We start from the raw sequence: 13130 nt of genomic DNA, 5'->3' as shown, positions 1-13130 counted from the left end.
CCTGGGAATTTCCTCCTGACAGCCTTCATGTTACTCAAATGTGGCCAGTCTCGAATCCAAACTCAGCATGTAAATGCAATGCCTTCCCCCCAGCGTGGGACATGACACCCGGGGATGAGCCTCCCTGGCACCGAGGGATCACTATCAACTACCAACTGATGATGCAACTGGAAAATGACCTTGAAGTGAAGGTTCAATGTGGATCAGCAGAATATCCCTGTCTACATATAATAACATGACTTTAAAATGCTGTTTGACCTAATGTAAGGGGGAAATGGAAAGGAGAAATGAGTCTATATGGCTATGAGTCTCTAAAAAAGAGTCTGGAGGCTGTCAGAAGGATTGCCCTTATGCACAACTGAGCAGAGTCTAAGAGACAGATAAAGTAGATACAATCCCCAGGTATAGGTTCCTTTGAGGGCTAAAGAGACCCACGGGCTCTATGGTCATGGCAGACAGGGTTCACTGCCATGTCAGATGGCCCTTCTTTGGAGCTGGTGTTCCTGCATGATGGAACTGGACTCAGATGGGATCTCTTTTCATAAGACTTTCATGCTACTTTACTGGAATTGTAGTTGGTGTTGGGGTTTAAGATATATTTAGGGGATTTGAATCTCTGGACTGACAATATGATAGCCAGGCCCTAAGCATCAACAGACTCCAGCTCCTACAATCTGATTTATTGGACTCACCGCACTCAGCTAAGATGGAGTTGAAGAAGGACAACCACCACACCATGGAGCCTAGAGTGCCTACAACTGAAAGCGGGAGGATTGCATCCAGTATCCATGTGGAATCTGAGCCTCCTCTTGACATAGAGGTGCAATGAACACAACCAATCCAAGGTCCACAGAGAAAAGGTGGCATTGGAGTGGGAAAAGTGGCCATGGTGGCTGATGGGTATGGGGAATGGCAGGAAGAGATGAGATGTGGAGGCGCCTTTGGGACTTGGAGTTGCCCTGGATGGTGCTTCAGGGGCAATCACCGGACATTGTAAATCCTCCCAGGGCCCACTGGATGGAATGTGGGAGAGTATGGGCCGTGATGTGGACCACTGACCATGAGGTACAGAGATGCCCAGAGATGTACTTACCAAATGCAATGGATGTGTCATGGTGAAGGGAATGAGTGTTGCTGGGGGGGGGGGGGGAGTGGTGGGGTGGGGGTGGTGGGGTTGAATGGGACCTCATATATTTTTTTTAATGTAATATTTTTACAAAATCAATTAAAAAAAAAAAAAAAAAGGAGCCCAAGCAGCTCCAGGCTGTGCTGCAACTTGCTTTCATCACTCAGCGGCGGGGCTTGGCCAACGTCCCATATCAGCACACAGAGACCAGCTCCTCCTTTCTAAGGCCACACAGCATTCGAGGATGGGAGCTGCCCAATCGATTGGGCCAGTGCCTATGGATGGGCAGTGAGGACGCTGCCCGCTTCTCCCTACTCCACAGAAAGCTGTGAAGAACAAGCTCGCACCTACCACTCTGAGCATGTACTGGAGTCAGGCCAGAGTCTCTGTTCATAGAAGTGCCACTGCTGGTCACTGTGAATTTCCCATTTTTAGAGTTCCTGCCTAGGCCCTCCTCCACGGAGACTGCCCAGTATACTGCACCCCCCCTCCCCCCCAGTGTTGGGGACTTGGCTTCCTTTTCTTATCTGGAAAAAAACCAATGCAGCTCTTCTCACGGGGGTCCCCGGGGCTGCGCGTGGGCCCCGGGCGGTCCCCTTGGCCCGGGGTGGGCGTGGGTCCGGGGCGGGGCTCGGTCCTACCCGGATGTCGTAGTGGTCCTTCAGCCCGTCCTCCACGTGGCTGAGGAACTCGCACACGTCCAGCTGGCCCCGGCAGCTCTCGAGCAGGGAGTACATGCACTCGAAGGCCGCCTTGCGCACATCCAGCCCGTCGTCCACCGTGTGCTTGAAGGGCCCCATCTCCACCTGCGGGCGCGAGGGACGGGGAGCCGGGGATGCGGCCCAGGCTGCGCGAGCACCTCCTCCGCGCCCGGCACGCACCCTGCTCCGGGCGCTGTCCCCTAGTCGCGCCCTACGGCCTCACATCTCCACGCCTTGGACCAGCCTGTTTTCTCAGCCCGTAACGCTCTTACTACAAATAACAGTAGTCTTAATAATAATAATAATAATTGCTATAATTCTCTCAGCAATTATGTGCCAGGCCCTTGACAGCTGATATCTTACTTAAGCTGGTCCTAGGAAGAAGATGTGATTATTGACCCCATTTAACAGAGAGGTTAGTTACCTTGCCCAAGGACACACAGCTGGTAAGTGGCAAAACCAGGATTAAAAACCCAGGTCCTTGGACTCTAAAGTCCAAGCTTCTCACCACCAGGCTATGCTCTTAATGGTAAACTCCACAAACTGTGGAGTACAGCTCTGTGCCCCATACTGGGCCTAAGCCCTGGTATCGTGACTATGACCCCAAGAAGAGCTGAGTAAGATGAAGTTAAACTGGATTAGGGTGGACTCCAACTCTCCCAACTCCTCTAAACATAGTCAGGTCTTCCTGCTCAGTGATGCCAGGTGGTCCAGGCCTTTTTATTACTCCGTGGGGTGCCTTAGCTGTTAAACCACCTTTTCTCTCTGCCCTTAAATTCTCACTTGACAAAGTGGGCTCTAAATCAGGGGAATAGCCAGTAGTGTGGGTGTCCATCTCCTTCAGGAGGCCACGAGCTCCTCTGAGGCCTCACCGTAACTAAGCCCCAGCACTTAGGCACGGGGCGGGAGCTCCATGAACACCTACTGAATACCGAGGAACAGCAGAGTCGCCAACATTCACTGAGCGCCGACTGTGTGCCCAAGGGCTGGCACTTACAGGACTTGTTATGGATTGAATTGTGTGTCCCAAACGACGTGCCAGCCCTAAAACTGCTTTCGTGAATGTGATCCTTTTCGGAAACAGGATCTTGGAAGATGTTTAGTTAAGAAGAAGCCAAACTGGCTTAAGGACACCCCAAAAGACCGGTGTCCTTAACAGATGGGGAGGAAATTTGGGGACAGACAGAAACAGAGATGACCGTGTGATGGAGGCCGAGAAGGAGTTACCCCAAAGGGCCCCAAGGACCCCCAGACGTTCTACCGTTTTAAGCCCCCCACTCCCCGCCCCTGTGTGTGGGACGTTCCAGCAGCCCTAAGAGAGTGAGACAGGACTTAACTTGCTGAGTTGCCAGTGAGCGCAGACACTAGAATTACCCTCGCTTCACCCGGGAGGGGAAACTGAGGTTCAGAGGGGATTCGTTGTCCTGGCCGGGGCCACGTGGCCGGGAGGCGTTGGGGCAGGTCTTGACCCAGGCCCCTGGCCCCAGGTGGGCTTTAGCCTACCCCTCACGGGGGCACGAGTGGCACCCCACCCCCGGCTCCCCGAGGAGCAGGCCCCGGACCCGGGCTCCTGCCCCGCGCCCCCTGCCCCCTGCCCTCCCCGCTCACCTCTCGGATGAGGTCGCGGCGGACCTTCGTCTCCTGGTAGAGGAGGGGCAGGATGTCGTCCAGCAGGTCCCGGATGAGCGAGGGCTTGTTGTGCACGGCCGAGTTGAGGAAGGCCAGGGCTGCCCGGCGCACGGCCAGGTCGGGGTCCTGCAGGCTGCCCATGAACTCTCCTGGCCAGGGGGCGAGAGGGAGCGTTGGGGGCGGCGCCGCCCAAGGAAAGGGAGGCCAGCCTCCGCCCTCCGGCCTCCGCCTCTGCCGAAGCAGGGCCGGGTACCCCTGGCAGAAGGGGCGGAGGGAGGAGGTGGGAGCGGAGAGTTTCTGTGCCACGTATAACCACCCTTCAGAGTCGGTGCAGGATCGTGGACGGGGTTCAAGTCCAGGCTCTACCACTTAGGAACCAGGGGTCCTGGGAGAGGCTTACTGTCCTCATCCATAAAATGGGGATGTGCTAGATTGACTTGTGTCCCCGACAAAGCCAAGTTCAAGTCCTAACGCCCGGGTCTGTGGCTGTGGACTGGTTTGTAAACGGGATCCTTGCAGGACGCGCTGAGTCGGGGTGGGCCTGCATCCGAGACCGGGGGCCTTCCAGGCAGGGAAAACGGCACCCCAAGAAGAGGAGCCGCAGAAGAGACAGATCGCCACGCGACGGAGGCGGAGATTCACCACCAGCCAGCACACCGGAGCGCGAAGGCTTTGGGGAAGGCGAGGCCTTGCCGATACCTTGGTTTTCACCTTGGAGCCTCCAAAACCATGAGACAAAAAATTCCTGTTGTTTACGCCGATGGATGTGGTTTCTGTCATAGCGGCCCTGGCAGGCGGAGACGGGGGCAGGGGATAGTGGTACCTACGCTGTAAGACTGGTCTCAGGATTTAAAATGGGGTCAAGAATAGAAAGCACAGAGTGCCCGGGGGGCCCGGCAGACTCCAGAAATGTTAACTTGGTATTTTCACAGCTGCTGCTGCTGCTGGAGTTCAGAGAAGTGAAGAAACGTCCACGGAGCACGTCTCTGAATGTACCTTTTTGTACGGTTTAGACTTTTAGAACTGTGCTCATGTTTTATAAACTCAGTAAAAGAAATAAAACCAAGGATAGGGGGGTATCCCTAAAAAAACATGACTGTATTCCAAATGATTAACATTTGAAACAGTTGAAATAAAAGTAGCTTCTGAACAAAGTGTTTTGACTAGATGTCCTCAAGCTAAAGACAGAAAGAATAATAAACAAATACTGATTTCTTTTTCAGACATAAGGGTGAGCGATCCCCAAACCAAATCTGTGTGTTCCAAGATGAAGCAAATAAATATCTGGTAGATAATGGGAGCTGGGTTTCTCACTGTAAAAGGGAGTTACAGGTATGGAAAAGGAGAGGTCTACAGTGAACCCTGTGGGGCTGAGTGGAAGAAGAGGCAGCTTTGAACTTGCGGCAGGAAAGAAAGGAAGGGAGGGAGGGAGGAATACAGACACAATAACGGCGCTGGTGATGATGGTCGTGGTGATGTGTGCTGCTGTAGGCATGTGATTAGACTGGGATGGCCCCTAATCCAGTATGACTGACGGCCTTATAGACGGGGAATATTTGTATTTAGATACAGACAGACCAGGAGGAAGTCCATGTGAAGCCTGGGGGGAGGCAGCTACAAGCCAAGGGCTGCCGGAAGATGCTAGAAGGGGCAAGGAAGGCTTCTCCCTGCAGATTTTAGACAGATTATGGCCCTGCTGACACCTGCATTTCATCCTTGCAGCCTCCAGAACTGTGGGAAAATAAGTTTCTCTTGCTTTAAGCCATCATTCTGTGGTACCTAATTATGGCAGTCCTAGGAGACGAATGAAATGTCCTAGTTTTGGTGGCTGAGGGGCTTAGAAGCCATAGCACTGTGGGTCCCAATCTTGGAATACCATTCTCCACTGAAAGGAATCAGGGCTCCTTGGAGAAATGGTTGATTCCAGAGCTGGAGCAGGAAAGGTTCAAGATAAGCCTGGAGCACCTGATTGTGCCAGAGCAAGAGGATCTGCTCAAAGAAGGATGGGAACAAACCCATAGATCACAGGAGCTGGCTTGAAGGGCTCCCACTGACTGTATCTGAGATAACCTTGCGCACACACAAAAAAATAAAGACAATAATAGATTACAACCCAATAAATAAAATAGGAATCCAAGAGTCTACAATGATCTAACTAAATCAATGAACAAATAAACAAATGGATAGATGGGGGAGGAGGAAAACCTCTTCCTTAGAGTAGAATGCAAACCAATAAATACAAAAGGACTGACGGAATTAGAAAAGCACCATTTGACAACGACCACAGTGGGACCCAGCAGAGGCTAAGCCAAGGGACCCAAATTGAGATGAGGGACAGAATACTTACCTAGACTCAAAAATACTTTCTCATTCCAAAGAAATAAAGAGTAACTTTAGAGTGGCAGGTCCCACCTTAACCAAACGGTCAACTTGCCCATCCCTAGTCCCAGACCGCCAGCCCAGGACGCCTGGTGCAAAGCCACCAAGCCAGCAGGGCTCCGATCCAGGGCTGGCAGCCTCTCGGCTCTCCCCTGGGCCAGGCTGGCACCCAGGTTCCCCGCTGTGGGGATTAGCTGTGATGAGGTATATATACTTTTTGTCTTTATTTATTTTTTTAATATTACATTAAAAAAATATGAGGTCCCCATATACCCCCCACCCCCTTCACCCCACTCCTCCTCCCATAACCACCACCTCCTCCATCGTCATGAGACATTCATTGCACTTGGTGAATACATCTCTGAGCCCCGCTGCACCTCATGGTCAGTGGTCCACACCAGAGCCCACACTCTCCCCCAGTCCACCCAGTGGGCCACAGGAGGACATACACTGTCCGGTAACTGTCCCTGCAGCATCACTCATGGGGTATTTCAAAAGGTCAAGCATGGAACCTGACACACAGGGGGAGCTCAAAAGCTGTGGCTCAGACTCAGGAAAGCAAAACCCCTAACCGAGGTGGAGCCCCCCCCGGGGTGCCGGCGAGGGGCAGTGCAGTCACGGTGAAGGAAGTCAGGGCTGGGGGCAGCATGCCCGCTGGGTCGGGACCCAGGAGATGTGGCTCCCAACGATGCTTCTGGAAGACACATCCTCTGGTTCAGAGCGCAGTCACATCTGCTGACCCCTGGATCTCACAGAGCAGCCCCCAGCAGGCGGGGGTCTGCATCCCCCATTTTATAGCCAAGAAAGTGAGGCGTGGAGACAAGTTGACCTGTCCATGCTCAGAGGAAGGCAGGGCTAGGATTCGAACCTGAGGCTGGCCGACTCCACTCCGCTAGGCTGCCCCTTCTGGATGAGGAGGGCTGAGACTCCGCTGCAGCCCAGGTAAAAGGCCGTGAGCATGGAGGTCCACAGTCTCGGAGGAAGGGAACGGCCTCCTCCCGACAAAGGCTGCTTGGGTTCCTCAGGGCGGACGGCCCTTCTGACAGGAAAATCGGCGGCGCGGCTCTCCCCGGCCCCCGCGCAGCCCCTCCGTGGAGCTCCCACTTGCTGACGCCTGTGTGAGGCTAGCTGCCGTCCACTTCCCTAAGCCTGCGTGCTTGGCTTCCGTCCATGGGGACCCCGAGCCAACCCCAGAGGATGCAGATAAGGCTCTCCCATCCCCACTTTTCATAGGAGGAAACTGAGGCTCGGGGGTGGGAAGGGGCACGCCAGGCTCCCCAAGCAATTCACCGGCAGTGTGGGGCACAAGTCCAAGCCTCTGACTTACGAGCCAGGCCCCACTGCCCCCCACAGGGGTGAGGTGGGCTCTTGGGTCTCCAACTCCTTCTGGTTAATGTGTATGAAAAGTCAGCCCAAGTTCAAGTCTGGGGGGGTGGGGGGCTGGTGCTCACCAACGTAGCTCTTCAGGAGGCCGTCGATGGGATGCGGCTGGTCCGAGATGAGGAACTTGACCGCTGTGATGACGGTGCTCCGGGTGTGTGGTCGGCCTGCAGGACGAGGGGATGCGGCCCGGTGAGGAGCAGGGACTGATCCCGGGCACCCACGGGTGCCGAGGCTCTCCCCTGCCCGGGGTAGACGCCCCCACTCCAGTCACCGTGTCCCCATCTCTGGGAAAGCTACGCAGTAAAGGATGAACTCGGCAGACCTGGAGGTCCAGGCCCTCGCCTTCCACGTCCTGGAGCATCCTGCCTGACAGGTGAGTTTCTGTTTGCCGGGTTCCTTGGGCCACCCTGGAGGTCTAAGACAACCAAGTGCTTTATGGGGGGGGGGGCTCTGGGCCATGCAGGGCCGGCTTGACCTCTGGGGGGCTTGGAGGCTGAAGGTCGGCTATGCCTCCCTGACCAACCAACCCCCAAGAAACACTCTGGACACCAGGGCTCGACGACTGGCACCGTTCCGCAAGCGCTGCCCCGCATCGTTGCTGGGACAACCAGGTGCTGTCCATGCCACCCCATCGGGTGAGGACACCTGGACACACACCTGGTCTCTCCTGGATCCTGCCCTCCTGTCTTTTTCGGTTGCTGATTTTACTCTAATTTCACCATAATAAACTGTAACTGTGAGTATAACAGTTTTACTGAGTTCTGTGAGTCCTTCTAGTCAATCATGGACCCTACATGTCCATGGGGGACCCCAAGCCAACCCTAGAGGATGCAGATAAGGGTTTCTCATTCCCACTTTTCATAGGAGGAAGCTGAGGCTCGGGGGTGGGAAGGGGCACGCCAGGCTCACCAAGCATTTCACCAGCAGTGTGGGGGACGAGCCCAGGCCTCTGACTTAAGAGGGATCCCCAAACCCAGAAGCTTTGAATCTACCCTAAGTTCTTCTTGCTGCAGAGAAGACAGAAAGACTGCCACTTCTCAGGTGACCACACTGCAGGACGCAAATGGGGGACCAATAATTTAAGACGTTGGTCGCGCCAAAGAGAGGCCCTCGCTTGGGCCTTGGGACCGCATCACGCTTTTCTAACACGTCATCTCAATTATCGCTCAGGATGGCTCTAGGAGGGAAGGTTCATTGTTATTCTCCACTATACAGAGAGACCCAGAGAGGTTACATTCATGTTGCAGGCCACACAGCAGATCCGGAATTCAACAGCTGAGTGTAAGCCCAGGCCCGGCCCTTCCCCGAGGCACGCATTCCCCACGTAAGGGGCAGGTCTGCTCCAGGCAGCTTGGAGGCCTAGGGAATGCCCAAGGAATTCAGCTCATTCCCAAAGCTTGGTGTCATGGGTCAAACTGCATCTCCCAAATGGATGTTCAAGTCCTAAGCCCCAGTCCCATGACTGGGATGTTCCTTGGAAAAAGTCTTTGGAGATGCGATGAGTTAAAATGAGGCCAGACAGGATGGGGACGGGTCCGAACCCACTAGGCCTGGCGCCCTTAGAAGAAGAGGGGCACCTGGACGCGGAGGCAGCCCCAGGGGAGAAGGCCACGTGGGCAGGCACGGGCGTGATGCGTCTCCGAGCCAAGGAGCACCAGCGCTGCCAGCCAACACCAGATGCTGGGAGAGGCACGGGATCCTCCCCGCAGCTTCCAGACGTGCGCGGCCCTGCCCACACTGATTCAGCCTACCTAGTTGGCCCTGGCAAACCAGCACAGTAGGTCACGGAGAAGGGGCTGTTTGCTAGAGTAGAGAAGCTGAGGAAAGGAGGGGAAATAAATTGCCTTTAATTTATTGAAGGCAATAAATCAGCCGGTGCTCCACATCCTCAGTCCCCTCTCTAGGTCATTCCCTCCCTCTTCTATCCTAGGTCAGAACAGTGAGTGACCTAAAGCAATTTCCAGCACACACTGCTTATAACTTGGAGTGAAGGTTACTGAATTCAGACTTCTCGTTTTTCCCTCTCTCTCTTTCCACTCTGACTGCCTCCTAAGGAGATTCGGAGTGGCTGATGGAGACCTGCCCTACAGAATAGGATTAAGTGGCTTTAAGAAGGAAAATGGGGCCAAGGGAAAATAAGGGCAGCAAAGTGAGATGGAGACAAGAGTAGGGGACGTGCAGAGCAAGCCATTTAGGAAGTCCCGTGAACTTGCTAGAACCCATTTGGCTCTAGGCTTCCCAGCAGCCAGTGGTAAATAAAAAAGGTGTCTAGATAGCTGGTGCAAGGGTGTGCAGGAGATAGGAACTCATCAGGGCTTAGGAAAAAGCAGAGCGGTTCCTTATCTCCACCCCTGGAGGTTCCTAAGAAGAGGCAGCATCAACTAGCCATCAAGATCCTTGACAACACACCCCATACACACGGCAAGGAGAGCCCAAGAGCAGTTTGTTCTAGATCTAGCAACCCAGAAAGGGCACAACTGTACACCCAGGACATGTCTAATAGCAGCTGTTTGGTACAAATTCAGTCCACATGATATACCAGGCACTTTATCTGCATTATGCCTACAAGGGGACCAGGTGACCCGCTCGAGCCCGGGGCCCAGGGGAGGCCTTCTTTTGTCAGGGGCTTTGGCCTGCCCAAGTGCCCAGGAAGCCCACCCACCCACCGTCTACCTGCCGTGTCCTTCGCCCACCACCCAGCAGGCCTGCCCTCCTGCTCCCTGCCCGGCCCTCTAGCCCCAGGGGCCCATCAGCCCACCTCAGCCTGGATTCCCACGTGCCGGCTGCCGCTCCCGGCCCCTCTTAGGAAGCGCTTTCACTAACCTCCACCTGGAGTGTATGCTGTTGTCCACACCAAGGGCAGTGACTGTGGCCCCAGGAGAAGGCTAAGCCTGTGTGCCACAGGGGCCCATGGAGTCTCTGTCCCGCTCCGTCCCACGGGGTCCTCTCTAGCGGGACGCACGGGTGGGCTCTAAGTCTCCAGGAGGCAAACACGGCGCTTGTCCCGGCTGCCGTGCCTTTCTCTGACACCCTCTTCCTGCCTAATTTCACTTGGAAGAGCGTGAGCGGCTGGGACGCTCAGAAGCCAATTGCCGCCTTCTGTGATAGGGTCCACTGGTTGCTACGGAAATGGGTGAGTTTACGAAACCCGGGAAAGCGGGGCTGGTGCTGGCCCGCGCTCCTCCAGACGCAAGGCCGACATCGTGAAGGACACTGATGACGGCACCTCGGGCCACTCCTACAGCCGTGCTTTGGTGGCTGGAATCGCCCGCTACCCCTGCAAAGTGACAGCTGCCACGGGCAAGAAGAAAATCGTCCGGAGGTCAAAGATCAAGTCTTTCTTGAGAGTTTACAACTACAGTCACCTCCTGCCCACCAGGTACTCTGTGGATAGCCCCTTGGACAAGGCCATTGTCAACGAGGATGTTTTCAGAGACCCTGCAAGTCCCGGCGCGAGGCCAAGGTCAAGTTCGAGGAGAGGTACAAGACAGGCAAAAACAAGTAGTTCTTCCAGAAGCTGCAGTTTTAGATATATTTTGTTTAAATCACTAAAAATGCAAAAATAAAAAAAAAAAAGCAAATTGCCCACTACCGTGCAGGCCCGGTTGCCTACCTTCGGCGAGCTGCTTCCGGAGGCGGGGCAGCAGGAAGGGGGGGTTCACGAGGACCAGCTTCCCGAGGCACTCGGCCACCACCCCCCGGGTGCCCTCCTCGGCGCCCTCGCAGCGCTGGAACAGCAGGGCCCAGATGTCCTCCGCGTAGGGCTTCAGGCTGTCGGGCCGGGCGGCCCCCAGGGCCTCCCCGAGCGCGTGCAGCAGTAGGTACTGCCGCCGCGGCTCCTTCTCGATCTGCCCCAGCAGGAAGGGCAGGAAGTCGGGCAGGTTCCCGGCGCCCACGCGGCCCAGTGCGTAGGAGGCGGCCACCCGCACGTCCTCGCTGGGCGACCCCAAGGCTTCCAGGAGCACCGCCTTCAGCTCCCGCTGGGGCCCCGGCCCGGCCACCTGGCCCACCTCGGCCAGGGACAGGAACGCCAGGACCTTGACCCCGGTGCTCGCGCGGGGCGACCTGGCGTCGCTCACCAGGCGGCTGGCCGTGCCCGCCGCCTCCTGGGGGCAGGCGGCCACCAGGGTCGCCACGCAGCAGGCCAGCGAGTGGAACACCTGCTTGTGCAGGCCTGGCCCGCCGTCGGCGTCCTGCTCGTACACGGGCGCCGTGAGCAGGCTCATGAGCTTGGCATAGGCCACGCACGGGGGGCGGGTGCCCACCAGAGCCTGCAGGAAGCCTTGGGCAGCCGCCAGCACGCTCGCAGGGAGCAGGGGCGAGCGCAGCAACCGCAGCAGCTCGGCGAGCACCGGGCCGCTGACCTCGGCCACGGGGGCCGCCTGGGCCTGGGTCACCGTGGCGAGGAAGTCCACCGCCAGCTGGGCCACGTGCATGTCGCTCTCGCTGATCAGGGCGGGCAGCTCGGCCAGCACGGCCCGGACGGCAGGCAGCGGGAGGCTGAGTCCCCGGCTCTGGGCCAGGGCGTCCAGGGCCACCAGCGTGGCCAGCCGCAGCGCCCGCTGGCTCTTGCGCAGGAACGAGGCTAGGAGGGGCAGCGCCTCGGCCAGGATGGGCTGCAGGTCGAGCCGCAGCGGGGACGTGGCCGCCAGCGTCAGGGCCTTGACGGCGGGCAGCCGGGTGATCTCGTTGCGCAGGCGGTCCAGCAGCAGCAGCAGCGTGGGCTGCAGGTCGTGGCCCAGCCGGTCCCCCAGGTGGCCCACAAGGTGCCCTGTGCAGGAGATGGCCCGCTCCTTCACCTCCTGGTCCAGGTCAGTGGCACGGAGCCGCGCCAGGGTGGCCGCGGCCATCTCGCCAACGTAAGGCCCGGGGTCCAGCGCCCGAGGCCCGTCCAGCGGCCACAGGGCTCGCACCAGTTCCTGCAGCACCAGCAGGGCCTCGGCGGCGATCTTATAGAAGGGGTCGGCCACGCAGGCCGTCACGGGGGGCAGGAGGGTGGGCAGGTGCGGGTGGAAGGCCTCGGCCGGCTCCGTGCCCAGCAGCCCCTGCAGGAAGGCCAGAGCGTCCATCCGGATGGTGGAGGAGCTGGAGCGGTCTGCCAGCGAGAAGACGATGCCTACCGGGGTGGGCAGGACGATTATGGGGGGGCAAGGAAGGCTGGCCGGCCCAGCCCTCCCCGGACTGGGGGACAGGGCACCCGGGCTCTCATGTGGCAGCTTCCGAGAGGTCAGGGCTTAGTGGGGGGCCAGGACTGAGGGAAACAAGGCTGGAGACTCAGGTGACCCTCGGTGGCAGGCCTGGACCCTGCCCTCCCTGCTGAGTGTGGGGCGCCTGACTCAGGCTGTTGAACAGGGGCCTGGAACTGGGCTAGGGAGCTCAACTCGGGGCTGCGGTGCAGGGTCTGGGAGGGGCCCGGGCGGCTGGTTCTGGTCTGGCCTACCTGATACGAGCACGGGCATGTGCTCTGCCAGGCAGCCGGGGAGGACGCCCGCCAGCTCGGCCAGGAGGCCGAAGCAGCCCTGCCGGGCCCTGAGGCTCCGGTCTTTCAGCTGCCGCTGCAGGGCCTTGACCACCAGGGGCACCTATGGGCAGGTGGAGGAGGTTGGTGATCAGCCAGGGAAACGTCCTGCCCTACCCGAGGTGGGGGGCTGGCCAGGCACATCCCCGCGAGGCGGCCTGGTGTGGAGGGGACCAGTCTGCACCCCAGCACCCGTCAGCCACCCTGTGCCGGCACTTCTCGCTGCATTCGGACCCCATGAGGTAGGTACTACTCCTGTGTCCACTTTCCAGATGGGCAAACAGGGGCTGGCACATTAAGTCACTTGCTTAGAGCCCCCCAGGCAGTCTGGCTCTCAACTAGTCACCCTGGGAGGGCGGAAGCAGAGGCCGGCTGGCCTCCCCCTCCCTCTTTT

General features: G+C 57.6%; 1 protein-coding gene and 1 pseudogene across 1 annotated transcript in view; one reads left to right on the top strand and one right to left on the bottom strand.

Moving 5' to 3' along the window:
- The window catches only part of CAND2 (cullin associated and neddylation dissociated 2 (putative)), a 45272-nt gene that overhangs the window by 16044 nt on the left and 16098 nt on the right, over nt 1-13130 (bottom strand). The window contains exons 9-13 of the mRNA XM_058288829.2: nt 12659-12800; nt 10832-12334; nt 7287-7382; nt 3436-3605; nt 1768-1932 (exon numbers count right to left, since the gene is read on the bottom strand). Coding sequence (XP_058144812.1) covers nt 1768-1932; nt 3436-3605; nt 7287-7382; nt 10832-12334; nt 12659-12800 — 2076 coding nt within the window. The remainder of the gene's footprint in view (nt 1-1767; nt 1933-3435; nt 3606-7286; nt 7383-10831; nt 12335-12658; nt 12801-13130) is intronic.
- Nucleotides 10348-10747, top strand: LOC101422386 (large ribosomal subunit protein eL27-like; annotated as a pseudogene).

Source organism: Dasypus novemcinctus, chromosome 26 (assembly GCF_030445035.2).
Source record: "Dasypus novemcinctus isolate mDasNov1 chromosome 26, mDasNov1.1.hap2, whole genome shotgun sequence".
Lineage (NCBI taxonomy): Eukaryota > Metazoa > Chordata > Mammalia > Cingulata > Dasypodidae > Dasypus > Dasypus novemcinctus.
This window is presented reverse-complemented; position numbering and strand designations above follow the sequence as displayed.